Consider the following 20,892-nt stretch of genomic DNA (forward strand, 5'->3'; position numbering starts at 1 on the left):
AGGGAAGACTCAAGGGAGATAGTATGATGTGACCTCTATTGCCATTACATATGAGACTGCTCTCAAATGCAGCTGAATATGCTGTAAAGACGAGGGAAGAGAAGTGGTTTCATACACTCAAAAGAAAGAGAGAGCTCCAAGACTACGCATGGGAGAATAAACTTAGAGAAAGAGGTGCATTCAAAAGTCTAGGCAGGGAGGCATTAACAAGAGGGAGTAAGCATGCCTCAGCATTATTTCTGAAACCGTAGACTTGGATGCGAATGGCCGGGGAGATCATTCCCACCCTCTCAGTTAGATCGACACCTTGGTTATCCTTTGGGTTGGGGACTTACTCGTCGACAGCCAATTGATTGGGTTCTAATCAAGCTCCGGAAAAAGCTTGAATATTGGAAACTGGCAACCTGGCCTTTACATGTTCGCCTCCGAATAGTGCAGTCCATACTTGTGGCATACATTCAATTTTATTTGCCTTTGATCATGTTTACCGAGGCAGATCTTGATTCCTTTATGTCTGTCATTATGGAAATCTTTTGGCATTCCAAACATCGTAGAAAAAGTCTCAGACTGCTTTCGGTAAGTTAACATTGGTCAGTAGATCGCTTTATTCTAGGGATTTTTTCTTAAAATTATTTGCAGTTTGATTTCTATGTCAGGTTCTCTTTACTTTGTAGAGAGCACATGTCTCTTGGTGTTGTATCTGAATCTTAGTATCATGGAAAAAGTGGCTTGGGATTGCCTGAAGTATGTGTCGACCTTGTATAAGGATTGTTTAGAACTATGGTTGATGGTGCAGGTAGGCATGAGCTGGCCTTAGGTAACACTTTCAAAGCTAGGCCTGGACAGACATCTCCAGATTCAGAGATTAATGCGCAGGTACTTTTTAACGTTTGCTCAAGCTTTCGTAAAATTTTTTTTGAAGAAAATGAATGTGAAAAGAAGTAATTCAAATGTTTGCATGCCTTTTTTCTTCAAATACAAAGTGAAGGTTAGATTATGCTAGTTGGTCTCTGAAATTTGGATGTCCACCCATCATTTTTGTTTTGGACCAAAAGATGAGTTTTTAACATCCTTGCATCTTTTGATTGTCAAATAAAAATGGCATAATGTTACATATGAAATCAAATGACAAGGCATGATTTTGATGAATATCATGCCTTTTTGCACCATCTAAAAAAATTGTGTGCATCAGAATACGAATTTTGTGAAATTCTGTCCAATTTCTTGCACCAAGTTTAAAGGAAGGCTTCCCATAATAGGGAGCAAGAAGACACTATCTATTTTGGGGAAAAAAAAACCCAATTTTAACATCCTCTACCTTTTAATTGCAATCTTGGGATCACTCTTCATAAACCCATAAAGCATGTACAAGCAAGCATGTGTTAAAAATTACCCCTATTTTTGCATTTTTACATTTTCGCATATAAATGGTTAAACTCGTGTGCATGTTTACATTTTCAATCTTAAAATTGTGACACTCCTTCATAAATCTACATATATAAATTGCTATTTTATAAATCCCCTCATGCACATAAAGAGCATGTAAGTCCCCCTACTAAAAAATACCCCTTAATGCACTAAAGAGCTATGTTACATATTTATGAGTGACCCCTCGGGGTAATTGCCAAACCCAAATGGGGTCATGTTGCTATAGTCCTTAACTTTAGACTAAATTTCAAGAAATGTGACACATAACCATCCTTTTGAATACTTTATACTTCAAGCAATTATTTTATAGAACTTAGGTTCTTTATTTTCTTGATTGATTTTCCAACCACTTCAACTAATTGTCGCTCACTTTTTTGGGATCGCTCGCTTTTTCTCGCTCGCTCTATTGATTGCCTCCCCTTTTCTTTCCAATGTCTTGGGACCTGCCCGCTTTTTCTTGTAGAGCCATTTACATTCATCTATTAATGGCAATACACAATGTCAAGGCATATTATTGACTCCTTCAAACTGTTAATCTGATATACCTGTCATTTTGTAGCTTAGAAACAGCTATTCCTCTCAAGGATAGTCAATGAAGTTGCTTGATATAGCCTGAAAGTTTTGTTTTTTTCACGAACCATTGAAGACAGATTTTGGAGTTGGGAGCCCAAGTGCTTAGTGATGAGAAATTACACATAGTATATCTGCTTGGAAAATCAATTGCATCCAACTGTTAGTGACTATGGCATTGGTGTATCTTTCTTGTATACATGCTTGGTGTGATGGCAGGCTGCCTTAAAAGAGACTAGGATCTGCAGTCCAGGTTACTTGACTCTGGAGGCCTGGAGTCTGCTGGACTGAATTGATTGATCTGCCATTGCCTCCAAATTGTGCAGAGACTGCCTGTGTTAGTATGCATCCTGCCCCTGTTTTGATTTTTTTTGGAGCATCCAAGCTCCTGCTCAAGCGAGAATACGTAAAATTTCTTGGAAGCTAGACCAGCCTCCTTGGGAATCATGCATGCTGGAATTGGGTATGCAGATTTAGATTGTGGTAGGGCTTATCATGCAGATTCACAATTCTGACGAGTCAAGCTTCTACAAGCTATGCAAGGTTTCAAACTAGAAGAATTAACATGGAAATTACTAGGCTAGAGAATTTATTGTAGAGTCTAACAATGGAAACATAATTTGAAGAATTTGTTTGCTGACCGGCATAAAAAGGACTATAGCTGAGGTGACCGGCATAAAAAGGACTAGTTGAGGGATCATTCTAGAAGACAGGTAAAAGGTAAAGAGGTTGCATGGCAGTGAATGTGGCTAGGTTCAAACAGAAAGACAAGATGGGGATGGCTCTATGACACAAAGGAAAGAGGAAAGAGACCCCTTGGTGAAGAGCCTGCAAGTCAAGCCTCATCGTGATTAAGGGTTGCCCCATCTGAGCATAGCATTACATATTTCATATCATGCATCGAATCCAAGAACAATTGTAATTGCTTAGCCTCCTCGGTCAAGCTTAGATATCTTGTGGTGCTTCATTTGGTTGAATCGTAGTATCAAAAAGGGCTGGTGTACAGCTCTGCACTGGAAGTAGCAAAATAGAATCTATAGACTGGTTGTTGTTCATCTCTGACCACGCCCAACGATCCATCCCCGCGGGATCGAGAAGGAAGAGTGTGACCTTCAAGGTGTGAAGGTAGTGTGGGGATTGATCTCCATGTATTTCTAGTGACCTAGGCACCAAAAGTCCTGTGGCTCCTCTAGCTAGGTTTGGGCAAGAGGCCCCTCTTGTCAAGAAGTTACTAGGAGCCATGAGACCCACCCCACTCATTGCTGGAGGGACTTGCTGTGGGTCTGGGTCAAGAGTAGGAAGGGATGGCAAGGGATGATGGGGAAGATAGGGAGGTAAGGGAGGGGTGGAGAGGAGGGAAGATGGCAGTTGGTGCTGGCGGGAGCGGGAGCCGGTGCAGGAGTGGGGCTACGACTCACTGGGTTGGAACGGTAGGAGGAGGGATAGTAGCCTCTAGGGCGGGAGGTGGGGTGCCAAGGGGAGACGGCAGCAGAGCTTTGTGTGGGGAGTACCTAAGGGGGGAAAAGCATGCTGACTTGGTGCTAGGGACGAGAGGAACTAACCTCTGAAGTTGGGGGTGGATCTTCACAAGAGTTGCATCCCCAGTTCTGAGTGCTAGTACTTTTGATAGGCTTTTATGAGTGCTCTTGGCTGTTTATTCCTCTTTTTTTTTTGCCTCGCACCTAATCTCACCCCTTGAGAGAATGCCATGCGGATATTTTTCTATCTAAGTGGAGGGAGGTGTTTGCACAGGGCGGCCTCTGTGGTCCATGTGTGAGAGGTGCACATTTGAAGCATCTAGGGAATATTACTATGGAGATAGGAGATCAATAAACATGTCGTGAATGGATCATACCAATGCTTGCTTGGCCCTCTCGGCTGCAAGCTGCATAGATGGTGAAAGAGCTTTCCATGCAAACCTTTGTTTACCAGCGTTTGTCAAGCAATATTGTCTAGCTTTGTTCACGTAAAGTCCTTACCAAAAGGCTCTTGCACGCACACTAGCTTGTGAAAGCATTTACTAGCCAGCCACATCAATCATACATGAGTACACTACTATAGGCCCTTGGGATGCACCCATCTTGCTACCTTTATGCCTAATGGTCACGTTGTAAAATGAGTGCTTGTTCACGTAGGACACTTGGCGCAATTAGAACATGGCAAGTACTAACTGCCCTAATTGTGCCAACTAGCCACTACTGGCTCCCCAGGCCAAACCAATGACGATTGTCTAGCCTCTTGGTTCCTTGCCCAACTAGGGGTAATGTTACTCCACATTACAACATTGTAATATTCCCTCCTCTTGCAACAATATTAGGAAATCGCTTTTGAGTTTGCTTACTTTCCCAATTAGGAATCTCTTCTAAACCATGTTGCCAGTTTGCTAAATATTCTTGGATGATTGTGTGACACCTGTGTGTTTCTTTGACATCAATAATTCTTTCTAGCTCATGTGGGAGCACTGAAGGTTCAATTAAGTCCATGGGAAAGTCCTGTCCTACTAGCCTATCACCTTCAAGTAGTCATTTCTTCAAATGACTAACATGACATACTAGATGCACTTTACATACTTTTGGTAAGGTTAACTTGCAAGCAAGCTCACCAATCCTTAAGTATTGCGAACGGTCCACAATATATCGGAGACAACTTGGGACTTTCACTTAGTCTCTAGGAGGATTTTAAAGCCTCGGCTGCTGTCAAATAAACTCTCTCACTTTCTTCAAACTCAACTTAACTTCTATGTGGATTCACATAGCAATTAGCTCTATCTTGAGCATCTTTAATACGATCTCAGGCATGCTTCAACATTTGGTGCGTGCCATTGAGAAAGTCTTTGACCACTTTTACCATTTCCTTTTCAAGCCCTATAAATGGTGGTGCTCTAAGCTGAAATCAATACATCAACATGAGTGGACTATAGCTTGTCGCTGAATACTTTATACTATTATAGGCAAACTTTAAACTTGGAAGATACTATTTCCAATTCATGTGCATCTACTCACATATACATGTAGCACGTCTTTCCAGATTTTGATTCGCACATTTTGTCTGACCGTCCAATTGTGGATATTTAACTTAGTTTTCAACTTATGGAAGATAGTCTTCCAAGATTGCCTATTAAAATTGCTATCCGGTCACTGACAATACTGGTTGGTAGTCCGTGCTATGAAGTTTGTGAGAGCAGAGAGAAGACACAATGCTAGAGAATCCTTGAGAAAGCTGAATTGCACGCAATTTGAAATACACAGGAAATGTGGGTTTTGTAGAGAATTCTAAACCCTAGACCTAGATTTATCGAATTGGAGTCAAACTCTTAGATCTAAGTCTCTATACACTGGTTACACATGTCGTAACCTAGTGTAGAGTCAATATTACAAACCATGAAGGCATTATCTTATTAGAGTTAGTCATCTCCTGTCTGTTAGTAGGGAGAGAGGGCTTCTATGTGGGTGTGACCGCCCAAAGAGGAGCATTTTTTGTGTGCTTTCTCATCAGGGCACAATGCCAAGGTTAGAGGCCACGGTTGGGCCTGGTTTGAGGCCAGTCAAAGGCTGGTTAGGGGCTGATTTGGGAGCCTGACCAGGGCTGGGTGAGCTGACTTGACCAGGATCGGGTTAAACCAACCAGACAAGGTCGGGTCAGCCAACCAGACATGGTTGGTTCAGTGGCCATGTCAGCAGGTTAGTCGAATGGCTCAGCAGGGGTATTCTAGCCCTCTTGTATTCTAGCCCTGGGGTTGTGATCATTCATTGGAGGTTTTCTCAGTAGTTATACAAAGAGGTTTTCCTGTTTTCTCCTATGCAGTCTATTCTCTCTTTAGTCACAATTGGCTCTCTCTCTCTCTCTATTGGCAGATCTGCTCTCTATCTTTTCTTTATATTCCGTTTTACTTTGACATGGTATTGGAGCTTCAGGCTGACTCTAAGATATTGTGGCTGCCCATGTCCCACTCACCCTTACTGTAGCGCGCATGGATGAAACTGTTGCCCTTGTCTTGATCTTACGATGGTGTGGTGACTGTTAGGGCCTGAGTTTGTGTAAGGCTGATCTAGGAGAGCCTGAGGGGCAGATGGAAGTTGCTGCTGATTTGTGAAAGTGTGGACAGCTCGGGAAGAAGGTGAACCACGGACGGAGGTATTCTGAAGGCCTGGACAGTTTTGGGACGAAGGCAACTTGCTGTAGAATATGTGCTACATGCATAGACAGTTTGGGAGAAGGAGATCATAATGAAGAAGGCATCACTGAAGTACCCTCTTCTTTCTCGCTTTGTTCCTAGCCACCTTCCTTCTCCTCTTTCCCACCAGCCCTACCTTCTATTATAGAGGCCTTTCCCCAGCAAGCAAGGGGAGCAGGCCATTCTATAGGGAGACTGAGAGGCTCACCCTCCCTTTCACAGTAGCAAGTTTTCACCGCCTAAGATGGCAAGCCTATGTGAGATGGCTGAGATGCCAGTGAAAATCCTGGTTTTACCCACATTCACAATAGATCGTTAGTTGGATGGAAATAATTATGGAGTGTAATTATGGAGTCAGTTTTGCAATCATACGACCTGGTTGATTTTATTCTTGTTGGAGTTGTGAGGCCGAATATGGACTCCGGAGGAGGAGGATCTTAGCATCATGGAGTGGAAGGAGCAATAGACCTTGGCACAATTTTGGGACCGGGTCAATGCTCAAGTCGGTTCCTTTGTCTTGCTGAATTGTACCCCCCAAGTGGTAAACCATCTAAAGCACTTGACGCTCGCTAGAAGTATTTGGGAGCATTTGGTGTCTCTCAACAACATGGTCTCCCCAATGAAGTGTTTCTCCTTGGAAGTCCAAATGCGAGTGTTGATCCCCAGCTACAATGCAGGAACACATCAACAAGTTGTGGGCTCTTCAGGAGGAGGTCCTTTAAGCATGAAAGGAGATCCCTTCAGAGGACGTGGTCATCCCATCCTTTTGGAAAATGCTCCGTGTTCTACTCATCTGTGATCATGAGTGGGAGGCTGCGTGGGAAGAGTTGGCGTCGATGGACTTGGGCCAAGAGGAGGGGTTGACAACCTTCCGTAGGCTAGAGGATCAGAAGTCTTGACCGTCCCGCAGGCAACAGAATGGAGCAACAACAACAATAAAGGTGAGCAAAAGTATTCTGAGAAGAAGTCCGATGCGGACCATAAGGCCTTAAAGGCAAATCGGAGTTGTAATCATTGTGATGACAAGGGGCACTATTGGGGAAAGTGCCCACTCTGCAAAGCCACCAACAAGGTCGGCAGCAACTGTGACAACCCCAACATGTGTTCGTGGGGAGATCATGGACATAGGAGTTCCGTCTTGTTCAAGGAGGGTACTTCAAGGCAGATGACATTGAGAGCAGTTCGAGGACCTTCGGTGGCAGTGAGGTGAGATTTGCATTGGTGATAATCAAAAATCCAACAGAATCTCATATAGGGTGGTAAGTAAGAGCCAGAACTCACATTTCATATAGGGTGGTAACAAAGAGCTAGAACATACAAAATCTGTGAGACTCTGGGAGGTATGCTTCCCCGCTCTGCTATCGGCACCTTTAACTGGTACAATAGACTAGTGCATGCAATAGAGCATAACAGCCATTCACCAAAAAGCAACAAGGAAAGAATTCCCACAAGCAAATAACGTTCCAATTATACGGTGTTATCACAGCAAAATATACGACACACGAAGACGTAATTAATTGATATGTATATAAAAATCAAGGAGGGACAACTCCGTTACAAGACTCCAAACACCATGCCTCAACCGACTGGGTTTGTTGGCTTGCAAAAAGAAGACTCTATGACATTGACCAAATCTTGCTAGCAGCTGCCTAACACACTTTCATGGTGAGAGTTTGGACAAAAAGACCTTCCTCCTTCACAACCTAGTGCTTTGTAGAAGACTCTCATCGCCTATGATCTTGAAGAGTCACATAGAGCCACCGCCATCTTCATGTCGCCTCTGGAACTTGCTAGCAACGACGAGCTGTTGCATGCTTACCGATAGCCGCCCTTACTACGTGTGGGAGACAATCTCAAGCCCTCCATTCAAAGACTAATCACCAGCAAGTCTCCACATCAGCCAACCAATGAGCTTCCATGAGATCACGTCAGTAAGCCTATCATCCGACACCTTTGAACCTTATATTCCAACAATCCCCCCCTGTACAGTGGCCCAGGCCCTGTACAGCCCTTGGTCGGGGTCTTCTCCTGCGCCAAACCATGTTATTCCCTGCTCCAGACAGCCGCCTGTCAGTCTGCCTATATTCTGGCCTTGTCCAAGCTTTGGATACCCTGCTGCAATTCTGTACAGCCCCCCTGCGGCCATGTTTACACCTTTTCTTGCAGGTGCCAACAGTCCCAGGCCATTCATGGACACTCTCCTGCCCTGGAACCTCTGCTGTAGACCTGTACACCTCCTACAAACAGCCTGTACTGTTGCTGCTGACCCTGCCTCTGTTCCGTACAGATTCAGTCTACCTTGGAGGCTCCACATTGCAAGGTAATCGCCTCTGTGTGCTGCCCACATGGCAGCCCCATGCTCTTTCTTTTGTCTGTGATTATGCTGTTCACATGACAGCCACTGTGTTTCCCATGTGGCAGCCCTAATATGCCTGAGTCCACCTCCCCTATGCTCTCCTCGTATGAGGGCTTACAGACGATTAGGTGATATTTCAAATACCCCTTCTCACCAACACATCTTGGCCCAATCCCAACTCGTCGATGAAGATGATCCATCAGCTCTGGTGTCAAAGTCCTGCAGGCCTTGTACAGCCCCTGGTCGGGGTCTTCTCCTGCCCCAAACCATGCCATTCCCTTCTATAGACAACCGCTGTCACGGGGGCGTGAATTTTAGCACATGCATGTTGGCTTGCATGTGGGCTAGACCTCGAGAAATAAAGCGGGCAGGGCCTTGGGTTGCGAAATGTGCAAGCTTTCCCTAGGGAATAGTGCCTTGGGGGTGATTTTTGGGGTTTGGTCCCAAAGATTGTTGGCTACTGCAAGCAATGGAAGCAAAACAAATGGAGGACAAATAGCAAAAACGAGCTGTTGTGTTGAAAATGCTGCTACAATGAATGGAGGCTCAAGAGGGAGCCAATATGACAAAACGCTAGGGCCTAATGCCCTAAGTGGACTAAGTGTCCTAACAGTCCTAACTGACTGTAACTAGTCCTAAGGAACAAGTGGCGTCTATGGATAGCCCATATAATGGCCTACAAACCCCCCTCCATGGTATGGGCTGAAGTACCTTGGATATGGCTCATGATACTTAGATATCTAATGTCATGGTTGCACATGTTCATCTTGTAGGGATATAGCAACCTACGACTGTACAATGTACAACGGATCAAGTCACAAAAGAAACTAAGTTTAAAGCTTGCTGAAAAGCCTCAAACTTAGGTCGAGGTAGAGCCTTCCTAAAAAGATCTGCCAAGTTGTCTTCAGTGGGAACATAAGACAGCTGAATATCACCTGCTAATAATCTCTCTGTGACATAGTGATAGTGAACCTCATATGCTTTGTGCGAGCATGGAAAACAGGATTCCGTGCAATAGCCAAAGCACTCTGAGTATCAATGAAGATGACGATAGGAGCAGTCTGACATGCATAGAGATCTGCAAGTAACTTTCGAAGCCAAACACACTCCACTGTAGCTGTAAAAGCTGCATTGTACTCAGCTTCACACCTAGAAGTAGCAACTGTACTCTGCTTCTTGCTGAACAAAGAAATGCATGAAGTACCAAGCATGAAACAGTTGCCACTATGTGACACACGAGTGTCTGAACGACTAGCCCAATCACTATAAGTAAATCCATGCATGACAAGTGAAGTATCAGCCCCATAAAGAAGGCCTAAATATTGAGTGCCTTTGAGATATCTGAAGACACGCTTCACAGCATGCCAATGGTGCGTAGAGGGGTTGTGCATATATCTGCTCAATTGTGAGACAACATACTGTAGATCAAGTCTCATATGACATAAATAAATCAAACAACCAATTGCTTGCTGATAGAGAGTGACATCACATGCATTGTTGCCATCCTCAGAAGAGAAATGAAAACTAGGCTCTAATGGTGTGGATATTGGCTTGCAATCCCCATATTGAAAACACTGCAAAAGCTGTCTAATATAAGATCAGACATAGCAAATGTCTTCTGCAAATCAAGCTTACAATTTGCAATTTGCTTAGCATATGTCCAAGTGACAAGCATGTCATCCACATAGAGGACTAAAATCAGCAAATCTATCCCACTCTTGCGGATGTAAAGTGTAGCCTCTGTGGGGTTGTTTTGAAAGCCAAGGATGAGCAAATGCGTATGTATGGGGGAATACCAAGCCTGAGGTTCCTGCTTTAATCCATACAGGGATTTCTTTAAGTGACAGACCTTACTTTCAAAACCTTCAATGTCAAAGCTAGGAGGTTGGGAAACATAGACCTGTTCCTGCAAATGCCCATGAAGAAAAGCTGTCTTGATATCAAGCTGATGTACCTCCCAATGAAAGTGGGTAGCAAAGGCAATAACAATGCGAATAGTAGTGATCCTAGAAGTGGGAGCAAAAGTCTCCTCAAAGTCAATGCCTTGCTGCTGATCATAGCCCTTAGCAACAAGACAGGCTTTGTAACGGTCCATTGAACCATTAGCTTTCCGTTTGATTTTATAAACCCACTTAGTTTCAATGGCATTCTTGCCAGGAGGCAAATCACTCACTCCGAAGTGTTATTTTGATGGATAGAATCCAATTCAGCTTGCATAGCCTTCAACCAACAATCATTCTGAAAGGCATCTTTATGGCATAAGGGCTCTTTATTGCATGCTGTAGCAACCAATGCATAAGCAACAAAACTAGCATGCTCTTTTCGGACAGCTGCTCTAATACTGACTGGCAGAGGAGTATCTTGTTTGCTGTCTTTTTAATGTGTCAAGGAGCCAACGGGGGACCTTTTTGGGCTCCTGGATTTCAGCTCTTTCTTGGTCAAGAGCCTTGTGCAAATTGTCCTGAACAATCGGAGGTATATCAGGTGGAATATCATGCTGAATATCTGGCTGCACACGTGGCTGCAAATGACCAACAGATGGAGGAGGTACAACCTCAGAGGGAACATCATCATGAGCATCTGACGGAAACAAAGACATCAAGCTGTCAAAGATATCTAGGGCATCTTGCCTTTCAACATGCACTTGGCCGTCTCCATCACTGATCTATTCTTCCGCTCACCCACGGGATGATGTATGCCACGTGAAGCCAAAAAAACAGCATACTCCTTTGACATATATTCACCCCCCTCTCATTCTCAGCCAAGGCAATAAAATGCTTGAAGCATGAAGAAACTTCAGATTTGGATTTCAAGGCGAAAATCCAATTGTACATGGTGAAGTCATCAATAAATATAACAAAATAATAGAATCCCCCAAGAGTTGCAACCCGCATGGGTCCACAAACATCACTATGAACCAGATAAAGCTTGCGTGAGGCACCAACTCTCCCATCCTTGGGAAACATAGAACGGTGCATCTTACTAAGCAAGCAAGGTTCACAAACATGCTTTGAAGGCATATGCATTTTGAGAAGATCAACCACCATAGCATCCTTATATAACTTCACCAAAGCCCCAAAGTTGAGCTATGCAAACCTCTCATGCCACAAATGGGTATCTGCCATGGTAGAAGAATTAAGAGCAAAGGCATGTGCATCTGCAAGTGCAGCATCATCCAAACATCTGTTATAAGCATCAAGTCTTAAAGACCTCTAGTCAATGTGTCTGTCAAGACCATGGTAAAGGCTTGTGTAGCATCATACATTGCACACTGAACACCGTAAGAAAGAACGTGATAGCCACATGAAGCTATGGCTGAAATAGGAATGAGGTTCTTGTGAATGCATGGAACATAAAGCACATTCTCCAGGGTGACAAGACCACCAGAAACAGAAGTAAGAGTAACTTGCCCAATACCTTTCAAGGTATATTATGCATTATTGGCACATGTGACACTGCCTCGCTTAGATGTATGCTCTAGTGAGCTGAATAACATCCGGCAGGAAGTGATGTGCTTGCTAGCACCACTATTAAAGAACCAGGCATCATGAACATCTGAAACTGCCATGCATGCATCATGAACATCATGAACATCAGGATTATACTGACATGTAACCAGCCCAATGCTGGTCTTGTGCAAAATTAGCTGACTCATGTCGATCTTCTGCACTAGGAGATCCAGATACTTCTTCTTTTCAGATGCAATTCTCTTCTTGCATTCAAAGATATCATGCCCAGGTTTCTTGCAATAGTTACATCTCTTCTTTTTATTATCCCCTGAAGAAGAGGCACCATGAGAATGATCAACATGTGAATGAGGGGGTTTACAAACTGAAATCTTCCTTTGCCTTTGTGTTTATGCTGGGTAGCAAAGGCTTGATCACTAGCCATAGAAGCATTGCGATTTGCACGACTTTGGATCCCTCTTTGCTCCTGCTGAAGGAGAAGAGCAACTAGTTGGTCAAAAGAGAAATGGTTGGCATTGCCACCTGCAACCAACCTCAATGTGATAAGAATCAGGCAACCCATCAAGGGTATTAGAAACAAACTGAGAATCAGGCATAATCTCATAAAAATTGGCCAATTGCTCTTTCAAATCCTTCACATTAGTAAGATAGGCATCCATGTTACCACCCTCTTCAAGCTTCAAGTTCTTCAACTGCTTGCAGAGATAGGCAACCCTTGCCTCATTCCGCACCTAATATAAGGATGCAAGTTGATCCCATGTTTGCTTAGCTGTCTTGCAAGACCGGATATGAGGGATAATAACCCTTTTGATGGAAAGAGCAATCAAGGCATGTGCTTTGGCATCACAACCATCCCACTGAATCTGCTCCTGTGTAGGAGGCAAAGTACCTGTAGTAGTAGATGCAGCTGCTCTAGAAGAAGCATTAGACCCATCACCTGAAGTAGTATCAGAGGCAGAAGGTGGAGCACTAGCAACTGCATTACGTGTAGGTTTGGCCTCAAAATCTGAAACAATGTGCCATAGATTCTTGGCAACCAAAACATGCCCCATCATGTATGACCACATGGGGTAATTGGTGCCATCAAGCTTGCCATCAGCCCCAAGCATCCCAAAAAGATCATCTTTGCTGCTAGCCATAGTGCCAAAAATGCAAGGCAAAGGCACCAGTCTGACAAAGCAAATGAGAGAAGGGCACTCTCCTGAAAACAAAAGCAAATTTCTGCACAAGCTTCAAAGCTTTTCACTGCAAATGTGTGGTTGTCACAAGGGGTACCTGCAAATGATGTAGACCCAAAATGCAGCAAAGAAAGAGCTCCAAATGCAAGTGCAAATGATCAGCCTTGTAGGAGAAGTGAAAGGGACAGCAAATGGCAAATGAGAGGGCTGTGAGAAGCTGAAATATGATGTTTCAGCAAGAGTAAATGCTCTCTGAAGCAGAATAACGCCCCGAAATGATTGCAGCAACAGCTAGAGGTGGAAAAGTCGCAGCCCGAGGTGTTAGAACAGCAATAGGGCTTCAGAAAACGCTTCCAAACAGCAGCAGCAGGCTGCAAACCCTAAAATCGGTGGCTGTAGGTGCTCAGAACAGCAGCAGCAGTGCCCTAATGTCAAAGTCGGCTGGTGTAGGTCCTCCAAACTGCAGCAGCAGGCCCGAAATCACAAAGGCGGCTCCTTCAGGTGCTCCAAAAGCTGATGCAGTTCACATGTGCGAAAAGGCGGTTGTTTTCGGGCGCAGCCCTTGAAACAGCTTGGGGGTAGCAGGAGCAGCTCCAAAATGCTGGAACAGCAGCAAGAGATGCAGGGAAGAGCAGTTGCCTATGCTGGAGGAGCCGTGGAGAAGATTTTCCGGCGATGGAAGGGCTGGAAACTGCCTTGGGTAGCTGCAGCTGGTACCAATGCCTCGGGAAATGTGCCGACCAGCAAGGAAATGAGCCAAAATGAGGCTGGAACAGGTCACCAACATGGAAATGGCTGTGGTGTGGATCCCTGACTTGCTTTGATACCACTGTTGCAAGGGCAAGCAATGGAAGCCTCGAAAAGGAGGACAAAGAGCAAAAACGAGCTGCTGTATTGAAAATGCTGCTACAATGAATGGAGGCTCAAGAGGGAGCCAATATGACAAAACCCTAGGGCTAAATGCCCTAACTTCTCTGTGGAAGGTCCTTAAAAAAAAAGCTACGTACGGAAATCGACGAAGGATTTCGGGAGCAAGGAGAGAGGATTTTGGCACGACAGAATGGCTGTTGCACATTTGGTTGTGTATAGAACAACTACCTATTGTGCATGGGCTTGTACGGCTGACTGCAAGCTGGTGGTGTGCACGTGTACAGATGGGTACAGACCGCGTGTATGGATAGTTCACGTGCTGCGTACGGTAGACTTTGCCGTTGTGTATGGGTCATGTATGGGCTGTGTACAAACTTCTTTCAAGCTACTTGTGCAAACGTACGAGTACGGTTGGAGCTACGCTTGTGTACGGGGACAACTGTGAATGGAGAGTTATGCCTGCCTCCTAGCTGCTTTGTATGGGCTGTTTTTGTTTGCCTTGGGTTGCGTGCACAGGCAGGTGAGCCTGGCTTGCAGGGGCAGTGAGCTGTGTGATAGTGTGGATAGAAGGCTCCCCAGCTGTTATGTATTAGCCCGTGAAAGAGCTTGGTTTGAGCTTCGGGCTGGTTAAGAGTTCACTCATGCTTAATTGATTGCATTGGGCTATGAGCTGTGTTTGGAGAGGCCTAGTTGGCAGGTAAGGGAGTAGTGTGATCCATAATGGATGGCTAGTAACATTTCCTATTTTATACAAATGCTTGGAATAGATTTTGCATGTTTACTGTTAAGCTTGGTGGAAGCAATGCATAACAAGGTGTAAGTTCGGGGCATTGATGCCAACCGAAGTGTGAATTATTGTCAATGGATGCTAGCTGTGTGCCCATGCTTTATCTTTGTTCTTGTTGGTGAATGGCTAAGAGGGCGCTCAAGGCAGCTAAGGGGGGTTGCAAGTATTGGTTGCTAGGTATAGGCCTAAGCTGAGTCCATGTTTGGTGGAAGCCATTCTAAGCAAAGAACACACATTGTTTATGGATGCCTAAATGTCATTGAAGCCAAAGGGATAGAACTTGTATGACTGTCATATTGTTTGCTGTGTTGAGATGCAAGTTCTTCTATGGGAAACAGGTCGATGTATCGGGATGTATGCTCCCTATAGGGTGAGAGGCTATTGGTGGTGATAGTCCTGAATAGTGGGGAAAGCCTCTATATGCTTTCTTTTTTTTCTGCGTGGAGTAGATAGGTGGTTAACTTGGCACTAGTGACAGCTATGAGAAACTGTGTGGCCAAGCGTGGTTACTATTGACAGTTCCAGGCTGTGTGCAAGCTTCTCAGATTAGGGATGGAGACCTAGTGCCAGGTTTGGTGAGAGCAGTGATCAGTAGAGGCTATGCCGGGTATGCTGATGCCTAATGGGATGTGGAATGCCCCAGATGCAAGAAAGAATGTATCCTTTATGTGGCCTGGAATTCAGGGTTTCTCACTTAATTAAAGAAATACTGAAAGGGGCGCCAAGGTTTGGGGCCAATCTGTGTCTCGATCTTGGTATAGGGGCACTTTAGCTCCCAATCTGCTCGTTGTATATTTGCTGAATTGTTTGATATATCACTGTTGGCTGGTTATTTGTTAGTTCTATTACCCTTTTAATTCATTGAAGGCCGGTTGCATGGTTCCGTTGCCGGGACATCAACATTTTCTTTAAGGAGGTGAGCCTGTGGTTGTCTCAGGTGCAAGTATTGCTTGCTTTCATTTAATTGCAGCGAGGAGAATTCAGCGACTATGTCACACAGTGGCGAGGATTGGGATATGGGATATGAGTCCTCTCAAGATGGGCAATTGTTGTTTGAGGGAGCTTTTGTTGATGATGATCAGAATGCCGATATTCAACCATATGGACCTATGGTATTGAATGGACAGCCATTAGTATGCCAAATGCACAGGGTGTTTATTCATGGTCCTGATGTTGATTTGCATGGCCAAGGCAATGGTTTTCAGCATGCAAATCAGGGACAGCAAGTCATTCCACACCCCACAGTGCATCTAGGATACTTTGGTGGTGGTTCAGTGTTTCAACCAATGGCTGGCCAGGCTGGGAATGGTCCAGGAATGCTTGGAAATCACCGTGTTGGTTTCAGCCTGTAATGCAAGGTATGCAAGGGATTATGCTTGGGGTATGCAGGTCGGAATGCAGAGTGTTATGAATGGAAACAATGGCATGCAGCCAGGAATGCAAAATGGAATGCATGGCTACTATGGGAGCTCTTGTAGGCATGTTTGGATGCAGGTCTAGTATAGCAAACCCTGCTATGGGTAATGAGAATGTTGGTCAGGCTTTTGTTGTCTAGTGTGATGTATGTGGGAACAACATTAGTGCAATTCTCTTGCAGAATGGATGGATTGTTGCCTACGAGAGTAGAATGTTGCAGGATGTTGAAATAAATTTGCAAGTATATGAGAAAGAGTTGCTGGCTGTGGCTCATGCTCTTTCTGCATGGGAGCATTACTTGCTCGGGGTTGATTTCACCGTGCAGATAGATCAGCAGACCTTGAGATATTTTCCTCACTTAGACTAGGTTGTCTAAGAAGCATATGCATTGAGTCCTGAGTTGGATGCAATGAAGGACTAGTATGCAGAGGATGGGGATTCTACACGGCTCTATGATCAGTTGTCTGATGGGCAGCAACATTTGTAGTATACTTTCAGGGATGGATTCCTTCAAATGCATGGTCATCTATGGTTTTACAAGCAGTTTAGGCCTAGCGTGTAGGGCATCGATGTACTGATGCTTTAGTGAAAGCACTTGTGGCTTTCTTTGGCCAGCTTTGTAACAACAGATGGATGCTTTTGTAGGGATTTGCATCGTATTTTAGCAGATCAGTGATGTAGCTTATGGGTTGAAGCTACCAGATCTTTGAGGATGGCAAAGTTTCTATCTAGTAAAGTTTCAGAGTTATTCACCATTGTAAGTGAAGTGGGTGGAAGAGGGTGATCTGGCAGAGACACCTCAGTTGTTGTAGCTTTACTTGGAAGCTTTTAGCTTGAGCCAACTTCGGTTGTGGCTCCTTCAGGCTCAGCAGAGGGTAGGTCTGGAGCATTGCTTGATGCTCAAGAGAGAGGTAGTACTTCTGTCTCTTTGTTACAGACAGGCTCAAAAATCTAGAAGTTGGTAACATTTAATGTTTCACCCGAGGCATTGCTTGCTGACAATATATATGCCTTGGGACTTTTATGATCAGTGTACAAGTCACTATGAGGTTTTTGCAGTGTATACGGATTGCTATCCTAGGCTCTGAACAATCATATATGCTATGTCAGTTTGCAATACATGCTTCTATGATGGTATATTCACATCTATTTTGGATGTAATCGAGGTCGCTTGCCATATTTCAAGAGAGGGGGTATGTCACGAGGGTGTGAATTTTAGTGCATGCATGTGGGTTAGACCCCGAGAAGTAAAGCGGGCAGGGCCTTGCGTTGCAAAGTGTGCAAGATTTCTATATGGAATTGTGCCTTGGGGGTGATTTTTGGGGTTTAGTCCCAAAGAGGGGGCAAATGACCATAGTGGTTTAAGTTGGTCATTGGGTGGCCTTTAAAATTGCCCCGCTAAAGGGGGCAATGGGGGCAAATGACAAGGGGGGGATGCCACGTGGCATTTCCCCATGCTTTGATGCTTTTGGTAAGGTTCTTAGTGGAAGGTCCTAAAAAAAAGCTACGTACGGAAATCGAAGAAGGATTTTGGGAGTAGAGGAGAGAGGCTTTTGGCATGACGGAATGGCTGTTGCACGTTTGGTTGTGTACGGAATAGCTACCTATTATGCACGGGCTGGTACGGTTGACTGCAGGCTGGTGGTGTGCTCGTGTACGGACGGTTACAAACCATGTGTACGGATAGTTCACGTGCTGTGTACGGACTGGGTACTTTGACACTGTGTATGGGTCATGTATGGGCTATGTATGGACTTCTTTCAAGCTACTTGTGCAAACCTACGAATAGTTGTACGGTTGGAGCTATGCCTATGTCCGGACAGCTGTGAACGGAGAGTTATGCTTGCCTCCTAGCTGCTTTGTATGGGCTGTTTTGTTTGCCTCGGGCTGCGTGCACAGGCAGGTGATCCCGGATTGCAGGGGCAGCTAGCTGTGTGGTAGCGTGGATAGAAGGCTCCCTGGGTGTTATGCATTAGCTCGTGAAAGAGCTTGTTTGAGCTCCGGGCTGGCACTAATGCTTAATAGTGATTGCATTGGGCTGTGAGCTGTGTTTGAAGAGGCCTAGTTGGCAGGTAAGGGAGTAGTGTGATCCAGAATGGATGGCTGGTAACATTTCCTATTTTTATACAAATGCTTGTAACAGATTTTGAATGCTTACTGTTAAGCTTGGTGAGAACAACGCATAACAAGGTGTAAATTTGAGGCATTGATGCCAACCGAAGTGTGAAGCATTGTCAATGGATGCTAGCTGTGTGTCCATGCTTTCTCTTTGTTCTGAGTAGGTGAATAGCTAAGAGTGCACTCAAGGCAGCTAAGGGGGATTGTGTGACCAAGTATTGGTTGCTAGGAACAGGCCTAAGCTGAGTACAAGTGTTTTGGAATTGAAATGGATGCCTATTTGCTATGTTTGGTGGGAGCCATTTTAAGCAAAGAATACACATTGTTTATGAATGCCTAAATGTCATTGAAGCCAAAGGGATGGAACTCGTATGGGAAACAGGTCGATGTATCGGGATGTATGCTCCCTATAGGGTGAGAGACTATTGGTGGTGACAGTCCTGAACAGTGGGGAAAGCCTCTATATGCTTTCTTTTTTATCTGCTTGGAGCAGATAGGTAGTTAACTGGGCACTAGTGACAGCTATGGGAAACTGTGTGGCCAAGTGTGGTTACTAGTGACAGTTCCAAGCTGTGTGCAAGCTTCTCAGATTAGGGATGGAGACCTAGTGCCAGGTTTTGTGAGAGCAGTGATCAGTAGAGGCTATGCCGGGTATGCTGATGCCTAATGGATGTGGAATGCCCCAGATGCAAGAAAGAATGTATCCTTTATGTGGCCTGGAATTCAGGGTTTCTCACTTAATTAAAGAAATACCGAAAGGGGCACCAAGGTTTAGGGCCAATTTGTGTCTTTATCTTGGTGTAGGGGCACTCTGTGCCTTGGTGAAATCAAATGAATATGTTTGCTGGGTTGACCTTGGTAGGACAATAGATCACTTGGACCAGATGACTTTCCACCTTTACATGGATGAAATGATGTCTGATATCAATGTGCTTAGTCATGGAATGGTTCACAAGATTCTATGTGGCATAACTCATTGCATATGAAATGTCAGGCATTGCAATCATAAGATAAATCAAGCTGTCCACTAACTTTTTGTACAAAGTGGCATCCACTCTGGCTTATCCATGTCAACATCCTATCTTAATCGTGTCTCCATGGGAGTGGAAATTGGTATCCTGTCTTGCATGTGGAATCTTTCTAGCAAGCCTTTAGCATACTTTGTTTGACTGACAAAAATGCCAGTAGTGTGCTGCCATACTTCTATACCCAAGTGACAATGCAGCGGCCCCAAGTCTGTCATCTTGAACTCTGTGCATAATGCTGGCTTGAGTTGATCTACGAGAGTCTGATCTTTGTATGTAATGAGGAGATCATCCACATAGAAAATGACAAGATTCAAACTGCCAAATTTGAATCTTGTCAAATTTCTGAAAGTAGGGGAGTAGCACAACTTGGGTGCCTACTAAGTCCATAGAGTGGCTTGAGAAGCTTGCAAACCATTTGCTCTTGTTCCTTCCTGGAAAAAGCCAGGTGGCTGCTGCATATAGACATACTCAACCAAGTCTTTACTTAAGAAGGATGATTTGACATTGCCACAACGGCCATGAGAAGTGTGCTGCCATGGATAGCATTGTTCTTATGGTGGTTGATTTTGCAACTGGTGCAAACGTTGCTGTGAAATCTACCCCCTCTTCTTGGGAGTTCTTTTGGCTTTGACGGCATAATCAGTGCTTTGCTTGCTAGGTATATCTACCTTTTGTTTTTCAAAAAATTTTGTTAGCTGTTTTTCTTCTCTTTCGTTTTCTCTTTTATTTTCAATGTAGGGCTTTGGACCTCAAAACAACAAAAACCTGAATTTGTACGATTGGATATATTCTAGTCTTACAAAGGTATATATATATATATTCTTTTGGCACATCCACTTGCATCCTACCACATTCTTTCCAAGTGGAAGGTCAACAAGTTCCCAAGTGTTATTCTTGATAAAGGCATCTATTTGTTGTATTGTGACATTCTTTCAATACACATGCTTATTTGCCTGAGTGAAAGTTTGAGGATCACTTTTGGCCTCTCACAGCGGTTGTCAGAGTTCTGCCTACGTAGTGGCTATTCCGGACTATTTTTGGGAGTTGTTCTATTATTTCATTGTATAATCTCCTCCTATTCAGAAAGGAGTGATATTAATTAGTTTTCTCCTATGGTTTATTTCTGGTTCCATACAAAGTTTTGGAATATGGTAGCATTTTTAGCTCGCAGCTCCTCTCCCGTCACATCTTGCTGCCCCCTCCCTCCCTCCCAGCTGCACCACCGATTAAATCCTAGAGCAACGTGTGGCATACTGCTAGATATATAGTGCAAAATATTATTATTACACCGTCCTCTTGGGGACCCTAGATTCCTTCATTAAACTGAAGTCAGACAATCGATCATAACCATATTAAAACTAATGAGGGCACTATCCTATCCATGATGAGCATAAGCACAATAGTGGTGTTTCAGACTCAGCAAAAACGTTTGGAGCATTTGAAATTAGTCTTCAATTGCTCAGGCTGCATAAATTATATGCCAAAAATTGGTCTCTCAGT

The 20,892-nt window shown here is 44.2% G+C and overlaps 1 protein-coding gene across 1 annotated transcript in view; it reads left to right on the plus strand.

The window, feature by feature from the left end:
• The window catches only part of VTE1 (tocopherol cyclase, chloroplast / vitamin E deficient 1 (VTE1) / sucrose export defective 1 (SXD1)), a 70,319-nt gene that overhangs the window by 11,026 nt on the left and 38,401 nt on the right, over window positions 1-20,892 (plus strand). The window contains exon 3 of the mRNA XM_087377968.1: window positions 797-876. Within this exon, the coding sequence (XP_087234094.1) occupies window positions 797-876 (80 nt within the window). The remainder of the gene's footprint in view (window positions 1-796; window positions 877-20,892) is intronic.

The sequence above is a fragment of the Dipteris shenzhenensis genome, chromosome 8, assembly GCF_047967505.1.
Source record: "Dipteris shenzhenensis isolate YYH24624 ecotype China chromosome 8, Dip_SZ_1.0, whole genome shotgun sequence".
Taxonomy (NCBI): domain Eukaryota; kingdom Viridiplantae; phylum Streptophyta; class Polypodiopsida; order Gleicheniales; family Dipteridaceae; genus Dipteris; species Dipteris shenzhenensis.